Genomic DNA, 27,965 nt, shown 5'->3' with positions numbered 1-27,965 from the left:
GCTGAATGTCCCAGAAATCCTCCAACTCTCTGCTCCGTGTTCATTCTAAGTATTATGCATCTATAAATTAACACTGAGGCTAGATGAGATTTCAAGTAGCCAGGAATAGTATTTTTTCCATCACACCACTAAGTTTTTGGGGTTTTTTTTGTGGTTTTTTTTGGTTTTGTTTTTGGGTTTTTTTGCTATTTAGCAGCACTAACTTGCAGCATTATATTGCAATTGTACATCCCAGCCCAGTACTGCAGCACTACATTGCTTAGACATAGCTCTACGCTCCAGCATGTTTTTAGGGTATGCAGCCAGCTCAGCTGTAAGCCTAAGGAAGATTTCCATCAAGCAACAAAACTAAACTCTGCACAAATATTTAACAGCTCTGAGACCTCTAAAGGCTTAAAATAATATGCATTTCGTGGTATGCTAGGAGCCAACCCCACACCGGTGATCTGCATAATGCAGAGTACTCGGCAAACACACCGCTGCAAATAAAGCATTGTTTCACCTTTGTGTCTTTGAATTCTTCAAACTAAAAGCTGAATGAAATACTAAGGCTTACTGTGCCTCCCCACCACAGACAGTGCAGTACCAGCTCGTCCATTACATTAAGTTCGTCTAAAACTTCCCATGCCTCACAACCATTTCTCAGCCCCTCGCGGCAGATGAAACACAAGTTCATATAAAACAAACCTAGGATGAGTTCATCCTATCTAGCTTATTTTTCAAGCTGCTAAAACTACGCGGTAGCCCACTCAAACAGAAAATTTCCCAGACAATGGAATCCTTTCAAACTGCACAGCCGACAGGATTCCCCAGTTGTCAGTTTTAGGTGCGTGCCAGCACGAAATGTTCTTGAATCCAAAATTTATAATAATCACTCCTATTGATAATGTCAGCAGAAGCAGAATTACATCACAGTTAACACTTACCAAAATACATTATGTTTCTCATTAATCATGCAGTCAAGATCCCACCGCTGTGTATTCAGCATTAGCTCCCGCACAGGGCTGACATGTACAACAGAGCTCTTTCATTCTACATTATGTGGAAATTTCCCAGCACAAGAAGCGTGAGTGAGCAGTGTGCCTCCTGAGGATGAGCGCTTTGCAGGCAGTCTTATCCCTGATACAATCCCTGTCTGATTTAGCGTTTACTCCGGCTGCATGCTGCACTGCCCATTCTTACTGTAATCTGACTCCTCCTTCTGATGTCCTTGCTGTGCCTGTGACATCAAGACTAAGAGTACTACAAAGAGATCTTTTCTTTAACGGGCTTGCAACGACGTGCTCTAATATCCTGGTTAACCTAACTCTGGCTTGGAGAAAAAAAAAAAAAAGCCTTCTGAAATCGTACGTATTTTTTTTCCTTTTTTTTTTTTTGGCAGCAAACGTGTTCAGTGACATAACGTGCTCAATTACATAATAGATGGGAAAGACAAAGCGTATATTGTTAGCGTATTTCTCTTTGAAGGGCAGGCTCCAGGAGAAGCCCCGAGTGCCCTGATGCCCCAGCTTCAGCAGAAGATAAAGATGCTCGGCACTTTGCAAGATCACGTCCCCAGGGACCTTTTTTTTTTTTCCCTCCCCCCCCCCAAATCAGTAGTTCCATTTCAATAAATTATTTTAATCTGAATGTTGGATAAAGCTCAGTGTGTTCTATTTTTAAAAAAACAACGGACAGATAGGTAGTTTGTGGTAGATTTTTTTTAAACTATGTTTTCTTCATATAAATAACAAAGTGCGAGGACAGGAGATATATGACAGTGAGGATTTGTAATGGAGTTTACAACCTTTCACCCTCCAGGTCTCCAGTTCCTTTCTGGCCCAGGTTGATAAGTCATTAGCAGCTGGTAGCTATTTTATTGTTCTGTAACAAATGGAGTGGCCCTAAGTTTGTTGTAAATAGGTCCACACACAGTCCCTGCTGCTATACAAACTAGTAGCAGCTTCAGAGGAAGAAAGACGAAAGAAATACCGAAATACTGTCCACCATCTAGATACAGTGCCTCGGGATGGATCTGACACACACTGGTGTGGCGGCATGGTAAAGCCGATGCGGTCTGTATTTATGCATGTATTATGTCTCTTCTGTGAATCAATAGAAGACATTGGTTTCCTGCTGTCAGTCTGGCATGTATCACTGATAATACACTTAAACTAAATAAAGGTAAAAAATAATGGACAGTATGCTGAAGTGTTTATTTCATTATAATAGGATCTAATGGGATGAATGCTTTCATTCTACAGGAAAGAGGATGACAGGTATAATTCATTTAAAGCTCCACTTCTTATTTGTAAAACTCCACACAGTAACTGCTATTTCATGAGGTCCAATCACTTAGGGCAAAATTATCCCACCAGAACAGCAGCCAAGGAATGCTCCAATTGCAGCAGAAGAGTTAAGAGCCCTGATGCACATCACCGCTACACATCTCAGCAAGAGTCCTCTGCTGCACTGCTCTCATGAGGTTTCATGCTAACTGTATGAAAGTCACCGAGATGAAACACTGCTGGGGGCAACTGGGGCATAAATTTAAGTCCTGTCCCTCACTGGCAGCTCCACAGCTTTCCATTTCTGATGCCTAGCCTTTCTCAGTGCCCTTTCTTATTCCATCTCCCCTAAGAAGAGACATGCCTGAAATGAGTGATACACGGTACACAGATAAACTCCAAAATAAACTTTGCCTCACAACTAAAGAGCACACAGTGCAGGAGCGCACTTTGAGCCCATAGTGCTGAGGTAGGAAGATCAAAAGTTCTTGCATGGTTCTAACTGACCAACAGCAGCTGAAGTTGAGCAAAGCCTAAATCACAGTGAAGAAATACTATCTAGAAACCCTTGGGGGGGGGGGGGGGAGGGCGGGGAAGAAGCAGCTGTCTAGAAACCATGGCATGTATTTTAACTAGAGGGTTTGGACAGCAAGTAACAGAGGGTATTCATGGCACCTTCCTTTCCTCTACCTCATCATTATAATGTTCATTCACTTCTACTGTACAAAGAAGGACACCTCACTCCAGGAGAAAATACCACCCTCAAAGGCTGGTTTAAAATATCTCAGCTGAGCCACTCTAACGTCCTCTGAGCAGTAGGTATAAGCTACTATTAGGAGCCTTCTGCAGCACAAGCATTCCCTCCCCTCCCTTCACCGAGGATAAAAGCTCAGAGAATCAATTCACTGTGAAATCCTTCAGCTCCTTTGCTAGCTCCAAAGTGCTTTTGCAGAGATACTGTGCGATGTCCTTTAGGACAGCCTGCACCCAGGCACCTCATTTGCCTGTTAGGCTGAGTTTACCTTATCACAGAAAAGCTCAGGCTCATTCTGTCAGGAGCCAGACCCTGTGAGATGTAGGCTACCTCCAGTCTCAACGTTCCTCCAAGCTGATATGCCTCGCTGATTTGTGCCATCAGCTAGCCAGCTGAGAGCCCTATCCAGACTCATGTCTGTGTAGATGTACCATTAGAGGTCAGGCAGCAACCATGCTGCCTTTAAATATCCCTTCTTGAGCTGGCTGCTCTGTTACAAAACCTGTACCAATTCAGTGGAGTCTGATGGCAGGTCAGCTCCTCAGGAAGTGTAAACAGCAAAGCGCCACATAGACCGACGTATTCTCTACTACATCTGAACATTACTTCCGCTTTTGTTTTTCCCTTTAGGATGCAAAACAATCAGGACCATCTCCCCCCTTATTGCATCTCATTTGTTCTTACATTAAGCATACAATCAAAGCAGCCAAAGAGAAACTAAAACAAGAAGTTTTCTTTAATTTCTTTGCATTTTAACTATGGAACAAATGCAAGGGAGCAGGGAAAATCACTGGTGGTCTCTCAGAGAAAGCTTTTACAGCCCAAATTCACATACTCCATGCCAACCTTTGCTTTCATTTACACACATACAACGTTAATAAACTGCAAAAAGAAGTAGAGTTTCAAACAAGGAACAAAGAATAAATTTTATTCCCAGAGTGGGATATTGTCACTGTCAGTGAAAGCAATGATTAGTTTAGTAATTGCAAACCCAAATGGCTGGTGTTTTAACTCAAGCACTGAGGACTCTGCAGAACACAACTGTGGGGAAGCACAGTCAGGAGCAGCAAACACTCGTGTGCGTCTGGAGATTTGAGTCGACCCAGTCTGGGCATGCAGCATCATGCAGAATGAATAAGCAAATTAGCCCATGATGTCAGCCCACAGTGCAAACTCCCAATCATCAAGCCAGCACCCACCATTTAGCTTTTCTACAGATGCAGGTCAACTGCAAAATTATCATATTTTCATGCATGGTTCACCAATAAAAACAAAACCCCAAACCCCTTGTGATTCAGCAATACCATAAACATATCATGAAAAAAAGTACCTTCTGCTAAAACAGCTACCCTGCACCCTTATTTCTAATAACAGAAGTAGCTTCTACTCCCTGAAATCCTCTTTCCCAACAGCCTGCTGCTTTTTTTCCTAATAGCGTCTCCACCTTGATTTCTTCTGCCCTTCCTTGCCTTGACAACCCCACTTTGGTAACGGGTTTGCCACAAAGAGCAGATTTTCAAAATGCAGACAACCCCATAAAACATCACCTCCTCAGAACAAGCAAAAAGCAAGCTGAGAGGACACATCTCCCAGAAGTATAGCGCATACTCTACACTTCTCCAGAGCTGGGAAAGCTACAGGTTACTCCCCACGCACGACTTGGTCTAGAGCCAGAAGGCCACTCTTCGTGAACTAGCCGCGCTATCTATGCTTTCTACTGATTTTTATCTATCCACTGATTTACACAATGCCTCCATAGTAAGTATTAAAACCACTTGCAGGCATGTCTGTTGCAGAGACCAATTAATATTTAATATTAATGCACCCAGTTAATTCCCTAGGATTCCTGGAAAACTCTCTTCCAGTCTTGAACTCTCCCAGGAGGCAACTAATGTTAGATTTATATCCAGACTCTTACCAGTTGGCTTTGATGAATTTCAATTAGCGAGGCTGACCACAAACCTTTTCTTGCAAATGCAGCAGCATATCCAGGGACTCTTTGCTGGCAGAAATGTAATAGTAGGCAACAAAATACACTAGTGACACAACATTTTAAGTTTATGCATCATGTGTAGTAGGTTAAAAGATCTCATACACTTGAAAGGTTTCCAGGTTTTCCTAAAATAAATTTTATCTACTGTACAGAGACAGCTATTAAGAATAAAAATGTATTGTGCAAACATTCATTTCTGAAAACAAAGTGGGAGAAGCAATCCAAATCACATGACCTACTAATCCGCCAAAAGCACCCCAAAACTAAAAGATACTTGAAGGTAAAGTAGGACTAGAACTCCTACATAATTTGGAAATTTATGTATTGTAGATATTTCACTCCTATTAGTACTACAGTAACCACAGTGCAGAAATAAAAAACAGCAAACAAGTCACAGATTTGTAAGGCTCCAAAAGTAATTGAAAGTGTTTCCAAGTGCACATACTTCTGTACCTCGAATCAAATATACTAAGTACATTAGCTAGAAATTTGGTTTGTTTCTATTTTGAAGCCATCTGGAGTAGTTTAAGACATACTGCACAATAATGCAGATTTTGTGATTCATTACTAATCTCTTGAGGTTACGCTAAAGAATAAGAAGGGAAGAAGCAAGTTATGTTTGTATATCTTAACTAGCCATAGATGCTCATCTTTGGTTTTGCACATTCTCCACTGGCTAAAACTACCAAATGTGTTTTTTACCCTTGACTCAGAAGTGTCACTTCTGGAAATCTGCAATATTTGTCACCATGAATACCATTTAACTGCAGCAGTACCCAAAGGAACTCTGTACCGCCACACGTGAATACAACTGGAGGAACTTAATTAATCTTCCTGTCACTTCCATGATGCTTTTCATTAGTTTAGCTGCTATCTGATCAACTGCTCCATTCTCTATTGGAAATGGCTAACCAGAACCTCTATAAAAGCATTTTCAAGAGGTAAACAAAGACTCACCTTTGATTCTGAGAGCCTTTACAAATCTTTGCCATGCAGTCTTTATCAGTTCAGTAACAGTACTTGCAGCACTGTTGTTTTTAAGCAACTGGGATTTTCTACATATGAGGCTTAAGAAATATAAATAGTGACAATATGTGTTTTTGTAAGCTTAAAGCTAGTACGTCTAGTATTTTATAGTTTGAACACAGATGACGTGGCAATTGAAAGGTGATATTTTTCTGAATTTCCTTCCCACAGATATAGATAGTTATTGCACAAACAAACAGAATGCTTCCAACATAAAACCAAACCAATATTTTAGGCACTATTGCTGCTTATTGTTTCACTAAATTCCCATTCCTGTCATCTTTTGCTCCTAAGCATGTGACAAGATTTAAGACAATGAATGTGAATGAATACACAATTGGTGCAGAAGCTTCTTTGACTATGTATATTGATAGTAATTTTAAAGAGAAAGATGGTCTTAAAAGCAAATGACAAGACTGAGAGGCTTGTCTGACTCCATATCAAAGATATTTTCTCTCTCCCTCTCTCCCCCTCCCCCCCTGTTTTTGTTTTTTTTTTTTTCAGTCAAAGAATGAAAACTGGAACTAGTAGTAACATCAACATGCATAGTCCTTCCTTTCTCCCTCTTTCCCTTGTAATTTTATTTCTGTACTGCATTCAATAAAATTTGTCTAACGTGTGGGTTTTGAGTATATCACACGTAGAAAATCCATCACTACCCTTGGTGAGGTGAACAAATTAGTCAATGCTTCACTTTTTTTGTCCATCTTTCCAACACTCTACAATTTTGCAACATACCTTTTAAGATTCATCACCAAATCCAGGCACTGTATTCTCACAATTTATAAATTTATAATACATAAATTTAAATCTATAAATCCAGATGTTGCACTGAGAAATTCTGTACAGCTTTCACACTCTAGATTTTTTTTTTTTTTGCACTCTGATTTACAGGATGCAATCTGTTCATAAGTCTAACCTGCATTTTGCATTTCTGATTGTACCATCATGAATTAGTTAAGTTTGGTATGTAGAGGATCTGTCAATTCATCCCTTCTTAATCAGATGTGTACATACCTTTTACTGTATAGTGCACTTGTTTAAAAGAAAACAAACCATTATTAACAGTCTAGTCTATGCATGTCTATTATTTCTAAAATCATCTTTATCAACCAAATGACAAGTCTCAAGTAACAAAATCAGATATTGCATAGTGAAATGGTCTGCTTATACTGCCTGTTTTAACTGTCTGTTTATATTTGATTAAACTAAACCAGCTAAAATTTATTGCATTATTAATTAGAGACCTTTTCATTTTGCTTAGAAATGAGAGCAATGCAATTATTGCATAAGTATCAGTTACATTTCAATATCAGCAAATCATTAGTACTCCTCTACTCCCCTGTGGTTTTATGTGGGTGTTTTTTTTTGTGTGGGTTTGTTTTTTGTTTGGTTGGTTGTTTTTTTGCCGGGGGGGGGGGGGGGGGGGGGGAAGGGGAGGAGTGGGGTGGTTGGTTAATTTTTGTTTGGGTTTCTTTTTTTGGTTTAGGTTTTTTTTTTTTTCCTTCAAGAAGGTGCATCAATAAAATGGGGATCTCCTCAACAAATCTTTTAGGACTCTTGTGCTAAAGTTATCCAGGCCTATTGATTTTAAATAGTTTTTAGTCCAAGTAGGTGCTGCTTGACATCTTCCTTTCTTTCTTCCAGGCATTTTGGAAGGTGCCTCAGCACACTCATGACATGAGGACAGTATCAAGCATTTTTCAAAATACAGAATAAAAATATTTATTTAACACTTATAGCTCTTTCAAATCACTTGTAACAATCTTACTATCTCCATCTAGTGGCTTATACTATTAGGATTTTCATTCTTAATACACTAACAACTTTTTATTGTCCTTTGCCCTGCCAACCACAGATTTTTCATTTCCTGTTTTTGGCTTTCCCTATAAATTTTCCATACTTCTTCTAATTTATATCGATTAGTATCCACTTCCTCTTTTATAATTTTGTTCCAACTTGCTTTTTAATTTCTAGTTGCTGTCCTTATTTTGTGGCTGAACCAGAACAGACATTTAGCCAAAGTTTCCCATTTTCTGAACATGACACGACTTTTTTTAGTCATCTGGTGACCTCTAGTTATTTAAGGAAGTGTCAATTTTCTTTCCAAGCCTTTCTATCTTTTTCTTCCTAAACAGTTCTCCTCCTAATTTTCCTTTAAGAAATAAAACATCTTAAAGCACGTTATCTGTATTCTGTTTGCTCCTATAGAATACAATCAAATAAATTTCCACACCCTTAAGTCCCTAAATGGAAAAGTTTCAAGATACGGGCACGAAACAATACTTATCATTTTCTTGATGCTGTATAGAGCTGTTCAAAAATGAAAAGAAAAAAAGTAGCAATGCAGTATGATTTTACGTTTCCCAGTGATTACGAAGGCACTGAGCTGTGATTTCAATATATAACTGTGAGAGGAAAATGCTGGCAGATGCAGTACCAACGTGAATGGGTGCAGAGCAGCTTGTTTTTTATACTGAATCAATCGACAGGAGCAAGGCTACAGCGTAGACCAATAGCCATGAACGGACACAAACACTGCCAGCTGCACAGCACTACAACTTCTCTCCTGGTTTGGAGAGCTGAGATACTTTGCCGCAGCACCTGAAGCATCAGCAAGGTGCCAGCACCGCGTTTGGAACTAAGAACAAGCAGGAGCTTAAGGCACATCCAGCTGTAGCTACCTAAAAAGGAGGCATTTCAACTAAACTAGCCAGTGCTACAGGTGCCTTCTGGGGCAACTCATCCCATGGTAAACTGTTATCTGAGAGCAAGACGACCGGTCCCTCTCTGCAGGTACTCCTCTCATTCAACTGACTCACAGAGAGATACCAACATTTAACTTAGGTTAGATGATAAACTTTTAGCCAGTTACAGTTAGGCAGGAGAAATTTCATCTCCAACAACTACAAAACAGCCTAACTAGTCTCATAGAAAACATACATGATGTGTTTTAATTCCTCTTTAATATCCAAGGAAAAATTATTTTGGCCAACACGTTGCTATCAAAGGAAATGCTTGTCAAAGGAGAGGAAGCTGCAGTCTATCAGAAACTGGCATGCAAAAAGGGGAGGAGGACAAAACAGCAGCAGACAAGGCACTAATTCGAGGGTATAAAAAGATGCAAGTTACAGCACAGTGTTCAGCTTTTTATGATACAGGTTTGAAAAACTTATACTGTTTTTATTCACACCAGTGCTGAATTTGATTCACATGTCCATGTGTGAGCATTTTGCAGTTCCACACATGCAAGCTTCACAACAGAGTGTAAGAAAGAAATCATTATGAAGTGAAAATATCAGTGATATTTATTTTTTCCACAGTAGATCTCACTGTAGGTGGGATTTGACTCAGAGACTGACACCTAAGTTTTTACGTGTATGTGTGGGTGCCTACCTGCAAGCTGGATGTCTAATTTCCCATCACAGTCAATGGAAATCAAATTGATGCAGTAAAAGTCAGAAGAGTTATTCCATCTGGAAGTAGACACCAACTTTGGTTGGCCAGGTAGCTCTCTAAGCTCCTTTAACTATATTGATTAGAATTTCACCAATCAAAAGGGGAGCTTAGACACCTAATTCACTTGTAGACACCTATACACACACACCTAACTTTACATACTCCGAGAAATGCAAGCTGAATCCCAGCCAAGACTTCAAAACCTCTTAAAAGATCTGAGACCCCTGCACATCACTCATGCCCTTTGAAATTTGGCTCCATCTGCGATCATCACAGCGACTACCAACTATGCTCAGCCACACTAAGCAGCAATTTAGAACAGAACATGAAGAACACCTGCAAGTGAAACCAGCATGAAATTTATACAAGAAAACTGAATTATCTCCTAAGGAATTAACTATAACATTAGCTTCTCCAGTGCTTGACAAAATTTCCTGGGATCTTAAATGATCACACAGTGCCTCAATATTTCATCCTATGTAAAAAACAAAGATCAAAAATGTCTGTCTCTCTGCACAGAGGAAACTACCACTCTGGAATGACCAAGCTGGTATCCTACAATAACCACGTTCCACTAAAATCCCTGTAGATTAATTTATGCTATTCATGCTTACCTTTAAGAAAAAATGGGAGCATGTCACAAAGTGGCTGTTAGATGATATAGCCATTTAATGTTAATAGTGAAAAGAAAAAATATTTTAAAATCACCCAGGAACAATTGATTTCTTTTAAATTTCAAATGCTGCAGTACTCTTCTCCCAGAAGAAGGGGTGGGGGGAAGCTACTGCTTTTTAGCACTCTGCCAATAGTGCTCAAATAGATTCCTACCTGGCTTATAATAATTAACAGTAAAAGGAGAGTTTTCATCTCTGTTTCCACCTTTTGATCTTATTGACAGAGCCTCCTGCCATTCTAATTCAGAACGACATGTACAGCAAAAAACTCCTGTCTCTATCTGTTCCTGACTTTCTTGTTACATCTTTTTCCTGTACGGTTTCCTTTTGATCTGCCCTACTTCTGAATTTAATTATCAGGTTTGAAAACACCCTGCCATAATAGCAGCCTATAACTAATTCTATCTGTTTCCCACAGCTGAATAGAAAGATTGTATCCCAAAGCCAAGCTCTCTCTTCAGTATGCACTTTTCAGATGCCATTCTAATACAAATACTTTGCAACTGTATTTATGCCAAAACAATTAGAAAATTAATAATTTTGAAACATGATTGCCTAAATAGAGCACTGCTGCTATTTTTAGATAATTTGGTGACTTGACTTTTAGTCAGTTTGCCACTCAGTACCTCTAAAAATAAGCCTAGTTACTCTAGGTGCCTAAATATGGATGTAGAGGCAGAAAATACTGAACTAAGTCCTTACCTCACAGAATTTTTTCTTCTCTGCACTATACAGAAGAACAGTATAGATTCACAGAATCAGAGAATCATAGAATAACCTGAGTTGGAAGGGACCACAAGGATCATCCAGTCCAACTCGTGTCCCTGCATAGGACAACCCCCAAAATCACACCATATGTCTGAGGGCATTGTCCAATTGCTTCTTGAATGTTGTCAGGCTTGGCGCCATGACTACCTCCTGGGGGAGCTTGTTCCAATGCTCCACTACTCTTTGGGTGAAGAGCCTTTTCCTAAAGTCCATCCTAAAATGCCCCTAGCATATCTTCCTGCTGTTCCGTTGGGTCCTATCATTGGTCGTCAGGAAGAAGAGATCAGTACCTGCCCCTTCTCCTTCCCTCGTGAGGAAGCTGTAGACCGTGATGAGGTCTCCCCTCAGTCTTCTCTTCTCCAGGCTGAACAGACCAAGTGACTTCATCCGCTCCTCACATGGCTTCCCCTCTAAACCCTTTACCATCTTTGTGGCCCACAGATGAAGGTGTACATTATGGCTTCATTTCATATTCCTGCAAAGCACTAACAACTGAAAGAATTTCAGCTAGGTTTGAAAGCCTCAGAAATATCTCTCTAGACTCTAGATATGAGACAACTCTCCCAAGTGTACTGACTACCTATGAATTCATCTTGGACAGAACGACTGTGTTATGCCAACACCATCTCAGCTCAGGGGTGTTAGAGGAGGAAGAGCTGTCTGTAGAGTTGTAGGGGTCTGTATCTCTGTCCAGCACTGAGCAATGGTCTGCAGACAGCAGAACAGAAGATGAGTTTTTCATGAAGATGCATGATGGTATGCTGGACTGCTACGCTCACTGCATCTGCAGACCCTCTGCTTTCTCTGTATGTAAAAAAAGTGATTGTCATTTCATGAACATTTTTGTTCTGACTGCTCAGACAGAGTTGACTGCAATGTAAAAGTGACTTCTAACTCATCTGTGGGCTGCAGTGATCTGGCAGTTTAGTTTTGTACAACAGAAAACTGCAGCACTGACAGAAAAGCTTTCATGGAAAACAGTATAAGAAATAGAAGGCCTCAGTAAAACCATTTCACCCAAAAGTCTGCAGTGCCTGTTTTATCTCACTAAATATAATTTATCATGTTCTATAAGCTGTGGATACTTTTTGTACTGATACACTTTTCATTACTTACTCACCACTTCCTTCCTTGATCATTGTCCACCAGCGCATTAAATGAAGTAGTTATTTTTACTAAGAGTAACTGTCCATACATTAACATCCACTGAGCCATGTTTCATCTTAATTTACATCCTTTAAAACCAATGACTTTAAGAACAAATTCAGGAAGTACCATGCACGAGTAGTGCAATGTTGCATACAGCATGTACACACACTCATATACACACGTATTTATATTTAACCATGTGCACACACATGCACATGCAGTGTAACATGACAATGCTTGATGCTTTTTCAAATGCATAATTAACTTGCTGCACAGGTAAATAGCTGCATTAGGATTCCTGTTTCCCCTTCTTTCTTTCTCATTCCTGCTCAACAAGGTAATCTTCTTTTCATCACTGGATATGAGGCCAATCCAATTTTAGAATTAGGAGTTATAAAATTTGCAGTCTATTGTATTGATTTTTTACTTTCTGTTCAGTACCCCAGAGACATTTGATTAGAATGAGGAAGAAAAGTTAAATTATAATGGTCAAAATTTTAGCAGGTTACAGTATGATTAGTGGTAGGAATTGTCCTTAGTAAAGTCCTATAGGGTTCCTGCTTATTGCTGCTGGGCATAAAAATTTGTCATGACTGGTTACACCTCTGTTTTCTGGGACTCATAGCTGTTCTAAGTCAGGTTAGAAACCTCCTTTTTCCTCATGTTTGTGGAATATCCCAACTAAATCATAGGGGAAGAATAAGAATGAACCATGGTTTTAGTCAAGGTTCTTGGAGTGGGTTATCCACTGGATAGAAGTCCATTGGAGCCACCTGAAAGATGGGCAGATTAGTCCCAGCTGGAGGTTAACCAGCAATCCTGGTTACCAGGATTCAGCTGGTTACTAGGTTCCTGGTTCCTGCTTACCAGGAATCCAGCTACCCCAGGCTTGTGCCCCTTATTCAAGGATTAATATCCATGGTTCCATAGTACATACTTTACCTCCCATCACCTGTCCTCATCTATTCATTACAGGAATTTGGAGTACTGTCTCCTAGACACCTGATGAGTGCTTTAAAAAGCCTGTGATATTATCAACTTCTGCCTGAAGCTATCAATGTTTAGATCTACAAATAAAGACTCCACTAGGACAAACTATAAAAGACCATCTTAAGGATAGCTCTCTTGTGTCAATGGGTCACCAAGAGTAGGGAAGACCAAAAGGGAAATGCCTTAGTCTGAATCAAGACAAGTAATTAAAACTATCCCCAACATCCAGGTAATGTACTTATTAGGCTACCGTTTTTTTCCCCTGGGATAAACATGCAAATGTTTGCAAAAAAATACAATTTCTGCCTGAGAAACTTTACCATGAAATTGGTGGATAGGTTCCTATTAATAGGCATTTTTTTGATAAATAATAAAATGGGGTGCATGAGTTATTCTTAGGTGCCAGACTAGGCACAGTGGAGGGAGGCAAAATACACTGTTACTTTTTTTTAAAAAAATATTATTTATTTCTCGACTTTTCATTGGGGTTAGATATTTTTTAATTTAATAAACAGAAAATTGAAGAGATTCAGATAAGTGTAAAGCAATAATAACCAAAAAGCAGCACAGTTTAGAGGCTTTCAGGTAGTATTTTATGATTACTTTCAGGATTTCTTTAGAAGAAAGTTACATGAAGTACTACCTAGCAATATACAAATAGCAAACTTACAGAAACAGATTGTTCTTTACATATTATGTGACTACTTAATCTGATTTTCCAGCTGAGAAGCAGATGAACCAGTGGTTTGGTCCTGCTATTGTACATACTACATATTTCATCATTTTTCTGCTAGTATTTTGCCCTTTTGTAAAGAGTCATTTTAAACTTTTCATGGAATATTTTCTAAGGAAAGGTCAGATCTGAGAGGCTACTAATGGATTAGCCTTTGATCTTTTTTCCTTGACTTACATGCATTCAAGCCTGCTAGAAGATTTTGTAAAATGACAAATGCAAGAGTGACTGACTGAACAAGAAACACCTATTACTTTGAAAGGGGACACCACAGGAGGTGCAACAGTTTTTACCTAAAAATTACAAAATATTTATGGAACTTTAAGAAAGGCAAATGTTAAGTACCACTAGTAGACATACGTACAGATTTTTAAACATAGCAGAGATACCAAATTGTGAGATAATGAGAGCATATTACATGAGTCATCAAAGCATATACATTCCAAGGGAAGCATAATTAGTCATTCCTGATGACTGGCTAAATACTATAAATACCACTTCACTGTCAATCAGGGGTCATGCCATGAAGTTGTTAAGGAACAAATAAATCCTTTCAAGAGGGGCAGTTAGACTATAAAGCTTCTCCAGTAGGAAGCTTCGCTATCCAAATAGTTCTCTCCCTTTTTAATCCTAGTTAAAGACCCTTTCAACTCAGCAAGCTAAATGACCCTCGCTCATCAACAGCAAAACATTGACACCTTTTGATATGTCCCCCCACCAGTGCCAAGATATGCTTCACAGAATTAATCTTTCTGTACCCTGACTGATGAAGTCCTAATTTACCAGACTTAAGGCACTCATAATACAAAAGGATCAAAGGACATTAACATTCATGATATAGTATCAATATTTTTGCAAGAGCTGTTGCATTTTCAACTAGCTGATGTTACAAGATGGAAAATAGTATATCCCTGTTTTGCAGATGAAATGTGCATTTAAAACGTAATCAGAGAGATCAGTTAGAGACAGAAAAAAGGCTGAGCCCCTGGAGCTCTTGACTGTAGGGCAGCATTCAGCTCACACTGTCCCCTATCATATAAACGATAAAACCAACTGTGAGAAAGCAGTGTACATAAAACCTGTACTCATCTCTCATATTGCTGAAAGAATATAAACAAAATGGTTTACTATGTTGTAAGAAAGCACTGACTCACATTTTCCTTACACTTTGTTCAGTTACATGCTTGGGTTTTTGTTTTTGTGGTGGTTTTTTTTCTTCCTCGCAAGACAAAAAAGGGTCATTTTCTCCTGGTATAGCTTCAGTGAGACTATGGAAGTTACATTGGGGTGAACTTGACCCAAATTGTGTCAGGAGGAGGTTGTACTGCTAATAATGGAAAAGGTCTTCTGTTCATTATGTCACTATTGAGTAGTTTTCAAAAAAATGCTTGAAAACAATTGTCAGCTTTCAAAGGTAATTTTATAATACTCTTGTGGCCTTCAAACATGCTATATTTTCATCCTTATCACCACATTAAATCACATTGCCAATAATGTCTTTGGGACGAATTTGAATTCTTCAGGCTTGATTTTAATTACGTTATGTAAACTAGAAAATGTCTTCAGTATGCTTTGAGGGAATAGCTTATCTTGGCAATTGTTAAATTCTGTTTTGTTTAAAATATTTGCATTTTGATAACTTCATTCTGCTGTGTACAGCATTTATTGATCTTTCTCAGGAATCCACTTTCAATATGGTGCATTGTATTTATTTTCCATAAACCCTCAACTGGAGCATATTCTTACACAGCATTTAAGGAAAAAAATAAATTAACAGGGTTTTGCTATAAAACCAACTATTGATGCTCTCAACTATAAGGTACAGAAATGCATCCCTGTGCTTTTTTTTTCTCTGGGCACAGTACTGTAGTGTACACCCTGGAAAATAGCAATATTAATTAAAAAATTTCACAGCAGAAATACAGTTATGTGGTATGCTCTCTGTGTAGGGAAGTTTTTTCTTTCTATTTTATGACTCATTTACTACCTAATTTGACTCATTTAGTATATGTTTTCTTCTTGTGGGGTTTTGTTTGTTTGTTTGTTTTGTAGGGGTTTTTTTAACCATTTTCTGGAGCTCTCTGTGTCCCTCATCTCATGATTTCTCTCTCTTCTTCTGAATCTCCCCCCCCCCCCCCCCCCCGGCATTCTCCCTTCTCTCTCACACTCACACTTATGGCAGCGATAACTGCATTTTCAGACACAATCAAAGGATATTTTTTTTCTTTCATATTTATTTCATAGAACACATCTAAATGTGGAAGCGTTTTACAGTCAATCAAGCCAAGTCTGCCTTCCACCTGCACTTGAATGAAGCTCTTGAAATGCACGAAAGACCAATTTTAATTAGGAGGATCGTAAGCAAGTATTACATAGATTTTCATCACCTATCTAGTGAAAAAATATACACACCTAACAAAGGCAGGCAGATTTTCACATCCTTTCTAATTCTTAAACTCCAGGAAACCAGATCAGTACGTGAAAAATCTCGTATCACAGCTTTATGTTAGCAAATGAGTAAGATAGTCTTTCCAGCATGTAGTATCCATAGCCAACCATTCTGTAAACATCCAGCGAGTCTAAGCAAAAACATTGCCATGAAAAGCCTTCCTTAACACCACTACTTATCAAGGTCTGGCTCAAAAGCGTATTATTGCAAGTAATAGCATCCTGCTAATATCTTAGCTATTTTTCTAAAGGTAATATATCTCCCCTTCGATACCTGCTAAATCCCCCTATCAGATTCACTGGTAGGGTGGATCTCAGATAAACAACAGAAATGAAGGATTATTGCAGACACAGTGTGGAAATTTTGATCAGCTGGATGTTCCCATGCAGTAAATAGTGTTCAGCTGCACACCACATCTGCTCTGGCACAAACATGTCCAAAAAGGGATATGGGTTTGGCCAAAAAGGGCAGGTTTTTTTACACAATTTTGGATTCCAACAGTTAAAGTATAGGCCAGACAGTTTTGGATGATTGCTCAGATGTGGGGTATACAGATGAGCAAACATATCTGTATGTTTATAAACAGATTTCATTGCAAATATTGACATTCAAGTATCCTATATGCTTTTGGGATCCGAGTTCTTTCATGAAGTGTTTGATAATTTAAAAGATAATCCCGCTTCCACAGATTTCAACCCATTTAAAGGAAAACTGGATCTCTTACCACTGTCTTTACTTTTCATAGCATTAAAAAAAAAAAAAGTCATGCAAAACAGTTTCAAAAAATCAAAATAAACTTGTTTTTTTGTTTTGTTGTTGTTGGTTTTTTGGTTTTGTTTTTCTTTTTTTTTACATTGGTACTTATATTAAAACCTGGATTATGTTATTTTTTTTTTCTGTATTATGTCATCTTACAGAAGATATGCAACAGAGTAAGCAACTGTAATAGCTATTATTTGAAAAAGAAGAATGTAATGGTTTGCTGTCAGAATGTGCTGTAAAGAAATATGCCACAGGCTTGCTTTTGTGCAACTGTCTGTCTAAAAGTGCACCCTGCAACAAGCAGGGGTATATAATTTTAAGAGCACATAACATATAAGTGCACAGGAAGGCAAGAAAGACTAGCTCCCACTTTCTTTAGGAACTTGACTACTTAGTTTTTGTTAACAGCCACAAAAAATGCCCAGATGGCTTATATCACCTGAGCAACTCTCTTTGCACCTGGATAACTACCATCTAAATAACCATAAAATTCTTTGGCACTGTTGGCCTTGGTCCTTACTTGTAATCTGCAAAGAGAGGGAGCTGATGGCAAACATAAAATGACATGCCACACGTAAGTTATGTGTTCCTGTTGAATAGCTCACATATCTGGAAACTAAGTCACGGCACCGAGTTACAGATTTTCAGCCGTGACGAGACTTTCTGTATGTAAGTATGGTTCATATAACTTCTGCAAAATATTCGTTATAAATCCGGATCAGAAACAAAACCCTCCAAAGAACATCTGCTGCCTTTGTTGAATCACTTCATGTCAGGTACTACAATCTCACAGTTGCAGTAGTGACTCAGGCTGACACATGGACTGCATTAGATCCAATGAGGATATGAAAAACTTTGAACTGAAAGGAAATCCTCATAAAAAAAAAGCTGCCTTGGAACAAACACCTCATACAGTAATACCTATTTTGTTATTCAATATTATCTATGAAACAATGGTCCACAAAATGGATAGACACAGTTGTTGAAAGTGCATGTAGCTTTCTTTCAAAGCAATGTAATAATTTCATTTGCCTGAAGCACACCTTACATGTGAAAGTAGGAAAGGCTACATCTGGAGGTTCATGAACTCCACAGAGTACATTAGAATACCAGTGGCCAGCCTTAGGTGTTCACACTGTCTACATCTGAGCTAGCCCCCTTAGACTTCCTTTACTGCCAACAGAAACAATTGGCACTTGTACAACTCCATCAGCTCAGGCTACGGTAGACTCTAAAACAGGTATAATGAATCATTCCTTGGAAGTGTCTAGTTTGATTTTGTTCCCCCTCCCATGTTAAAGAAAGAATAAACAATTGGGTCAGGTGTGCTTCTGAAATGCAGAAGCCTAGAATTCCTTACAAATCATCCCACTCCTCCTGTGAATATTGGACAAGTGCACGAAAAAACCATCAGCCTTCAAGCCAAACTTATGCAAACAAGCCCTTCACTTAAGCTTGCTCAAATGCACAGATTACCCCAACTGCTAGTCGATATTTTTTTGTCTACCCTCTCTAGCTATCTCTGTGGACAAACATTTTTGCCATCCTCTATCAAAAGGGGAACCAAAAATGCAAAGATTATCCATCTTCTCTGTCACTGGATCTGTAAATTCTGTAAAAAACAGCTGTTCATTACACATTTTTATTATGCTCCTGTTGGTGAAGAGAGAAACGTCAGGCCTGCTGCACTTTTAAACTTCCTGGAGAACAGCTGAAGCCATGCCATTGCCTTGATCTCTGCCTCTGCATCACAAGCGCTCTCCAAGAGCATGGTATAAGAAAATAATTTAAGGTATGTAACAAAGAACAGAATGGAGCATAAACTATAGTCAAATAGTTCTCAGAAGTGATTGCTCAAAGAAGATATAGGCCTGGGGAAGAGTGACTGGAGAGCTGCCTGGCAGAAAAGGACCTGGGGGTGTTGGTTGACAGCCGCCTGAACATGAGCCAGCAGTGTGCCCAGGTGGCCAAGAAGGCCAATGGCATCCTGGCTTGTATTAGAAACAGTGTGGCCAGCAGGACTGGGGAAGTGATCATCCCCCTGTACTTGGCACTGGTGAGGTCACACCTTGAATACTGTGTTCAGTTTTGGGCCCCTCACTACAAGAAGGACATCGAGGTGCTGGAGCACGTCCAGAGAAGGGCAATGAAGTTGGTGAAGGGTCTAGAGCACGAGACCTGTGAGGAGCAGCTGAGGGAGCTGGGCTTGTTCAGCCTGGAGAAGAGGAGGCTGAGGGGAGACCTTATCGCTCTCTACAGCTACCTGAAAGGAGGTTGTAGTGAGGTGGGGGTCGGTCTCTTCTCCCAAGTAACAAGTGATAGGACGAGAGGAAATGGCCTCAGGCTGTGCCAGGGCAAGTTTAGATTGGATATTAGGAAAAACGTCTTCACCAAAAGGGTAGTCAGGCATTGGAACGGGCTGCCCAGGGAAGTGGTTGAGTCCCCATCCCTGGAGGTATTTAAAAGACGGGTAGACGTAGTGCTTGACAACATAGTTTAGTGGTGGACTTGGCAGTGCTAGGTTAACAGTTGGACCTGATGATCTTAAGGGTCTTTTCCAACCTAAACAATTCTATGATTCTATTCTATGATTCTAAGTCAGGAAGGCTCATATAGATGGCTTTTATCCTGATACTCTACAAATACAAAATTGATTTACTTGAGCTTGATACAGTAGTCCACATATCAAGCAGCCACAAAATTGCTATTAGCACCAGGAAGTCACTTGTGCAGAAGGTATGGAAAAATTTACAGTGATAAGCTATGCAATATAGATCCAAACGTAGCGTGCTTAAAAGTGAACAGCGAAATCAACAATTACAAGACATGCCTGTTTAGACATGGCCACAGAGTGGGATTAACGTCCATCTTGGTCTTCTGCTCCTGAGCAAAACATGAGGAGCCAACAGAGCAATTCACAGACCTGCCTTCCAATAAGATCAGACAAAGAAGAAGGGAAAGAAAAAAAAGAAAAAAAGAGAGAGAGAACACACACACACAAAACACTTTTAATATTGTTTTGGAAGAGGCAGAGAAGAAAGTGATTTATTAAATACAAGCACATATGAGAGAGCCTCCAGAGACCAGATTTATAATAACTACCACCTTTACTGGCACCTTCTTGCCTTTTAAACTTTGAAGAAAAGGATGTGGGAGAAGGTCATGCACAAGAAAACATTTGTCATCCTAAAGGCTCTCCTCCGTTTCTATGATAAGATAATTTCTCTTATGATACATTGCAAAGCAATGGACTTCAGTTCTCAAATTACGCTGTTAACATGAATCATATTGGAAAAGTGCACTCTCATTTCCCCCCCTTTCAGGTCAGTAACTATTGTTCCTTCAACTATTTCATTTATGTGGATTTTTGTTCTGAGTTCATGTGAAAAACAAAAAAAACAAAACCCAAACCAAATGCCTGGGGCCAAGCAAGTGAAATACCTTAGAGGAAAATTTAACAGCCTCTTTCTGTTATGCTTGCCTCCTATCGCAAGCTATTTGTTAAGACCTACTCAGGACTGCACTGGCCATTTGCTATTGGTATGATTTTTTCTGGCCTTTATCCCTCCGCCTGAGAGAAGGTGTCTCCCAGGGAAGGTGTCTCCCAAAATATTTCTATATGCTCAGTTTACCATGCATAAATTACACTCAGGTAGACAAATGCCACACTCGCTCTAGAAGACCAATTTAAAATTTCCTGGTTTTACTTCCCATTCCCAATGCAACAGAGTAATGCTGATGGTATATCATGTTTCACTGTGCTGGATGCAGTCCCTGAAACAATATCCATTTTAAATTGGCAGAAACTAAATGATTAATACAGTATTGATTGCAAAGAAGTTTGTGAGTAGACAGTTGCCAAGCCATTGGTTACCATACCTTATCAACAGTCAGATTCAGTTGATGCCTCACACACATGAACTACCTCATACATTCTTAAACAAGATTTAATGTATATTCTTCAGACAGAACAAGTTACTGAGAATAAAATATGTGGCCATCAAAAGAAATAATTTTTCCCTATGCTGGAATTTCTCATGTAAGTATATAATCACTTGTATTCTGCCTACATGACTGCACACTGAGAGTTCATTAGGTTTATATGTAATGCTCTTACTTCTATTCATAAAACCATGCAAGAATTCAATACAAATACAGTTTGTGTGTAAGTCTAAGCCATCTGTAACCCATATTGAATTTAAAAATCACCTTTGTATTCCCATGTGATGTCACTGAGCCAGACTATGCAAACCATTTTAGAGCAGCCTTAGGAATGTGTCTTAACCATGTGATAACGATGAAAGAACATAATCCAAAGTGGCTGCTACATTACGAGCCACAGTAATTTCTGGCAACTCCTCTGTTGCTGCTTATATACAACTACCATTAGTTTTAAACATGCTCTTTCTTTAGAAGGAAATGGTAAAAATAAAGAAAAAGAAGGATCAGATCAAACACTTTTTTAATTTCATTTCCAACCTAGGGTCACTGTGAAAGCCCCAGCCAGATTTAAAGCCTTAACCTAGGAAGCATCATCTTTTACCCTGCTGAAAGTTAGATTTGGGGACATGGATTTGAAGGAAATTTTCAAGGCCATTTTCTCTATCTGAGAAGCTAAAGCCCTTCCTGAAATAATTTGATTGACATGCATAGACTGAAAATATAGATTGTAGGCAAGTCTTACAGAATACATTTTTGCCCCTAGCAGACGTTATAGACCTCGCTATGGACTTATCAGGATTACCAGACTAATTTAGCTGGCAATCTATATTTTTTTGTACAGGTGCTTATCAGTCTAGCATAAGAATATTATCACTTAGTACAGTTTGGGTATTAACAGCTAGCAGCTCTTTAGAGTATATTTTTCTAGTACCAGGTTGGGGGTTTTTTATTATTTTAAGTAAAGACAAAAATTATCACTTGTAGCACAAATTTCTCAACTATAAAGTTGCCACTAAGTTCCCTTGAATCAATTTTCCAGAGACTGGCAATTATTTTCAGCACTGTTTCTCCAGTTTCTGCTTTTTATCTGATGCACGCACAGTGATTAATATAAAGTTTCAAGCAACAGACATGCAGAGCTAAAACAAAGTTAACAGTGGATTTCCTAGTGCATAATTCAGCCAAGTTTAAGCATTTCCTTGTGGAGTCATTAATAATGCCGCTGCTGATGTATTGATATTTATCTCTGCTGTCTGATATTAATTTCTATACAGCATGTCACGAGTTTCTTTGGAGAACAGGGAGAGATTAATTTCAATTTATGAGAAATTCTCAAAGTGCAATACATCTTGTAGCCACACGACTCTTATTATTGATACCTGTTACAAATTAAGGTAAAAGCCCAAATGTCTGCTTCCTTATTCCAGTTATGAAAAACTGCAACTCCATTGGTTTCCATCACCAATGACACTACACTTTTATATACACTTCTTTTCATAAATGTGAGCAGATGAAGATTGTCTCCAGCATGAAGGTAACACATTTTGGTCTGACCACTTTTCTTATTCATTAAAGTGACTTGATTAATCTTCCATTGGCGCTGCATTAGATTATGAATCAAAAGTCTCATTTCAAAAAACACAGTGTGTGCCCATTGCACACATTTTCATGCTTTAATGTGAAAGTCTGTACTTCACCAGATGTCTTAAAATCGTACATCCACTTTCAGTCAGTACACTGTCTCAGAATCAAGCTAATCTGGTACACTAGTGGGGGAAAAAACAATCCACCCTTTAAAATGCCTCCTATTGTGCAACAGTGGTGTTCTGGAACTGCACTGCACTAGCTGCAACAGAATAATAAGTCTATTTATAACTTTAGTGCTTGATAACTCATAAAACTAAGTTACATCTAAGTAATTTTGGGGGCATTAAAGCTTTTCAGTGTCTGCAGAATAAAAGTATGCTAATGAACCAAGCAATTTTTTGTATATATAAATGAATGTTATCTTTCAAACCAGAACCAAATTCCCTAGCTAAATCTCTGAATATAATTTCCTGAGCTTGTGTGAAGTATTCCTTTATGTATGATTATTATTTTAGTAGCTCTGCTGAAAAAGTAAATCTCTTACATTCATTAAAAACTAATAGTTGCCTTTTAAGCACATTAGTGCAAATATATTTATCGCTATCACAAGGAATCAGGCTATGCTTTGCTGACTTTCATTATCAGAAAATAGTCTCATTCGTCTTTTTTTCCAGATGAAGTTTTGTTTACTCAGTTATATTTTAAAAATTAAAGCTAAGAGCAACTGTAAAATGTAAATTAAACTCCATGTACTAATACCCATAAATCTACAACAAGCAAAGCTTTTAACTGAGTTTTGTATTTATTACTTTTTAAAGAAAAAAAAAAAAAGGAGGGGTATTCTCAGCAAATACACACGGGTTATGACCCAAACGTTCATTAGATTCAACTAACAAATATTAAGATCTCCAGCATTTGGACAAATTTCTTTCTTGACTTCTACCTTTCCAAACTACCTGGCATTTAGCAACAGGGCCAAAGCAGCAAAATGCCTCAATGCTTCAAGAACATCAGGAATGGGTTTAATACACCTCTATGAAACAGGAAAATAAAGCACACAGGGATCACAATCTATCCTCCACTACAGCAGATACTTCACATATGAACAGAGAGAAAATACATAACAAATTAATTGCTAAAGGAGTCTACCTATATGAAAGAGTCAGCTGGAAGAAAAATATTAATTTGGATATTTTGATCCTTAGACACCAGGTATGGTAAGTCATTGTCGTGACCACCTGAGCTGCACTTCAAACTGCTGCATTCCAGACATTCCAACAGGAGGAGTTCTCTTTAGATAGTATTACTTACTAAAACTGAAAGTTGGCAATTTTCTCATGTCTACATAGATTATTTTTTTTAAAACTAAATTCTGCCATGTTACTCAGATTTGAACTATGTGAACAGACCTACTGTGTGTTAGCCCCCACAATTAAAAGACACAAGGCGAGTAATGACATCAGAAACTGTCCCCTTACATTAGAAACATCAGTGTTTCATATGGACATATACAGGTATGAAGGCAGGAACCCCTGCAACTAACAAGTTATGGAGTTAAAATTTACAGTTAATGCCAAGTTTGATGCCTGGATTATTCATATCCTGCACGATTTTTCTGAAAAGCTTTGGACATGGTAGAGACTGTAAAATTAAGAGAACAGTTGTACAATCAATACTCTTATTGATTTTAGAAGACTGATAGCACTCTTGGAAAGCTGACAAGGGGGAAGCCACTGAAGCCAGACAAATGGGCTAATGAGGCACAGTAATAATCTGAGAGAAGTCAGGGAAAGGGAAGAGTCATGCATCCTCTGATCAGCAGCATGAGACAGGTTACAAGTGCCAAAACCTGAGGGCAGGGGGACTCCCATCCCCGATAAATTGATAGAAAATTCTCACTATAACTGCTGCTTGGAGCAGCCTGGGACAAGGCAAGCACCTCCCTTACACAACTGGCTTCAGGCTCCCACTGTGAGCTTTAACATCCTGCAAAGTGGTGTCTACCAGCTGAATTGCCTCCCTTGGCCTAAAGCCAAGATTTACCTCAACAATCCTAAGCAACACAAAGGAAACTATTTCATCTCTGATAAACCCTAAGGCTACACTAATTATTTTACTTCCTCATGTTACAGCTTTTTTTTCCCCAAATTTGGCAATCAAGACTGTAAACTTCTGCTTTGGCTGAATTCACAGTATATTTTTTTTTAAGCTACAAAACTTGGTTAGTGCGAATAATGAATACTGCTCAGCTGACAAATACAAGACACATTAACTGGGTCCACTGTTTCCCGAGAAGCAGAGTGCTGTGGACAGACAAACCCATGAGAGCCTGCAAACAAGTCTGTAAGTCTGAGGAACTGCAATATGCTTCCCATTAAGCTGCAAGAATTAGTTTGAGTATGGATTTATCGAGCCCTGAGGAATGTTTTCCCTACCAGGTATAGCTTTATCCCTTTGATAACTTGAAAATGAGATGAACCAGACATGCCACAGAAAAAACTTCCAATGAGAGGACCTGTAACAGTTACTTTACTTTCCTTGCTCAGGAGGGAAGAGACACAGGATTTGCTACAGTTCCTTCCCAAATAGAAACGTATTTTATTTCTTGTCCCAGCAAACCTCTCCTTAAGTCCCCTATTGCTCTTCCCTAAACTGTACGTTAGAGATAACGCACTGGACGTGCTGTGCTTTGACTCTTCTTATAGCTTTGATGAGTGCTGAAAAAACCTACAATGATTCAAGACATGATGAAAGGGACTTGACTTACCCTCTCATTTTCAGGTTTGCAGCTAGCCACTTCATAGACAAGAAATTGCTACTTCCAGACAACAGCACTGAGAACCTCAGGTGCAAGCTGACTTTCAACAGGTCAAATGATTTTTATTTTTTTTCTTTTTTAAATTTCCATCTTCACAAAAGGCCAAAGGACATTTATATCTTGCCACTACTCATTATTTTCAGGTCTGGTCATTTGGTTTGTATGAGGACATTTTTGTATTTAATGCATTGAATCAACCAACATGACTACCACCTGGTCTGAGCTGCATTTAGGCTAATCTTAGGAATGCAGAGTTTTAAATGTGCATTTCTCTAGTGTTAGCTGGAGACAGTGTTTCCACAGGATACTCAAAGCATCTCTAGGCCTTTAACTATCATTAAGTAGAATGAAGAAAGAAAGAAAGAAAAAGTCAACACACAGATATAACAACAAGTCTTACATAAATTGCTCCCTATACTGGTCAGTTGGGAGGAAAATTGTTGGGTCTTTTTTTTTTTTAGGCCACAGAATAGTCACCAGTGGGTGGTCTGGGACCCTGACAATTAATTACATTCCAAAGGTTGTTTATAGCTTTCTTTCTATTTGATTCCTCCTCTTCCCTTAACTTGTCACCTGCCTTTGGACATCTATGGAATTCTTCTGAATGTTAAAAATAGAAGCAAAAGTCTGCCTATATTTGGTGCGTTATAACTAAATTGTAACTTGCTCTTCTCTATCAAACTATCAGCTATTAGGAGCAGCAGCTATCGTGTACAAAAGAACCACTAAAACATCAAGGACATTTTAAGGTGCTGTGGAAGTAATTTTAAAGATAAGAAAAAAATACTTTAGTACTCTCAAATTTATACTGTGACCCTGAGCCTAATTTAAGAAAGAACAACAGGAAGGTACCCATCAATCTAAATGGGAATAGGACAGGACCCCAGGGAAGGTTCTAAATGTTTTTTTTTCTCCATTGAATCAATGTGAAGTCTTCCATTTTTGTAGTAAAATATACATAATATGTTTTCAAATAGTATTAAATATCATATGCACATATGCTGAAGATACGAAACCAAACAAAAGTTATTAATGTGAAAGTGAATAGACTTATATCTCAAAATGTAACCAAAATAAAATCTCCACTGCCAACAGTGACTCAGCTCAATGACATCTTTTTACACCTGCATTTTGTAACCACATTATGTTTGCACTATAAAACTTGGTTTTAAAAAGTCATGAAAAGCTTACTGGACTTTAATTATGCTAAACCATAGACTTGGAACAAGCGTCTTAATTATTCCATTTCCAAGTTCCAGATAAAATAATATTTGAAATACAGCTAGTATAATTGCCAAATAATTATTTAGATTGCATATTCAAGGAAACCCTGCCAGTAATCTAAGGTCATCACACTCATAACACTGAAGACTTCCAGTACAAAGCCTGTAATAAGGATTTCTTTGGTTGACATAACAGTACTTAAAAGAAACAGGCAACATTAAACAGAACATAGTCCCTAAACTTTTAATCCTGCTCAGATGTGTGTCCTCATCCATTATCAGGCTTTACTACTCCTATGACAGCATTTAATCCAACATTTCCAACAATACTGCACTCAAAAATTATTTACTCCTAAATTATCACACTCTTGTTTTTCTCCTACAGCTTCCCCTCTATGGCCACATTTGTGATCAACTTGGCATTGCTAGAAATTTTGTTTTACTGTATTTATTTCATTAAAAAGCAATTCAATTCAGTGATAAAGAAATACTCTGAAATTGCTATCCTTATCTTGTACATGTGCTAGTTTTTCTTTTAAACAAGTATTATCTATAAAGAAGTATTCTGTTGTATTTTATGAAGAACCATATTTGTCCCAGAGAGTCTCATAAAATAAATATAGAAAGCTAAAGACTTATACAATTTGAAAGGCTTGTCCCTTTCTAATATTCTGCTTTGGAAGAAGTCACCTTATTTCTAGGGCATAATGATTTATTTATTTTGCTAGGATTAAGAGTTTGTTTCCCAGACAGTATGACTTCCAAATGACAGAAACCGTTTCAAATCTATAATTTTTTTTTGTCATTTTCTTATGTGCGCTGCAAATAGCTTTAAAACATCAAAATAAATTATTACTTGAGTTAAAAAACATTCTGACACTTTCAAAACAAAATATTTAGCCTTACCATTATGAAACAAGTAGAAAGGCTTTCCAAACATTTTTAAAGACAATTCTTCTAAATTAACTTTCTCAGCCTACCATTATTTTCTGTTTTACTGATTCAAACTAATATTAAGAAATTCCTTAGAGGAGACAATGTGCTCCAGTTTTCTTCTAGGTTCTCATGTCCATATCTTGCATGACTAAGGATTGTGACTTTTCTTCTGAAATGTCCTCAGTGAAATATTGAGACCATTGTAAAAAATTTTATTTGTGAGAAAAAGTATGCTTACACTTTCTGCTTGTAAAAGTATCGACTGCAATAAAATTTCAGTAAAACCCAGACTGTAGGAATTTTAGGGAACCTCTGTTGGAAGTATTTCACATTTCCTACTCTAGGGTAGCGTCTTTGTCAACTATTGTCCAGCTAACATAGAGCTTGAATAGCAGTCCATGTTTAGGATTTGCAGAACCAGAGGCCACCACCAGA

The 27,965-nt window shown here is 38.3% G+C and overlaps 1 protein-coding gene across 11 annotated transcripts in view; it reads right to left on the bottom strand.

Moving 5' to 3' along the window:
* Window positions 1-27,965, bottom strand: part of ZNF385D (zinc finger protein 385D) — a 439,008-nt gene that overhangs the window by 167,329 nt on the left and 243,714 nt on the right. Inside the window, exon 1 of one of the 11 annotated variants that reach the window (XM_087771600.1) lies at window positions 927-1,168. The exons of the other annotated variants lie outside the window; for them this stretch is intronic. Within the exon in view, the coding sequence (XP_087627726.1) occupies window positions 927-948 (22 nt within the window). The 5' untranslated portion in view covers window positions 949-1,168. Of the gene's footprint in view, window positions 1-926; window positions 1,169-27,965 lie in introns of those variants that run through there. 11 annotated transcript variants of the gene reach the window in all.

The sequence above is a fragment of the Nipponia nippon genome, unplaced genomic scaffold (assembly GCF_047370975.1).
Source record: "Nipponia nippon isolate SJK-2023a ecotype South Korea unplaced genomic scaffold, ASM4737097v1 scaffold_1, whole genome shotgun sequence".
NCBI lineage: Eukaryota > Metazoa > Chordata > Aves > Pelecaniformes > Threskiornithidae > Nipponia > Nipponia nippon.
The sequence above is the reverse complement of the archived record's forward strand: the minus strand, read 5'-3'. Positions and strand labels throughout refer to the sequence as shown.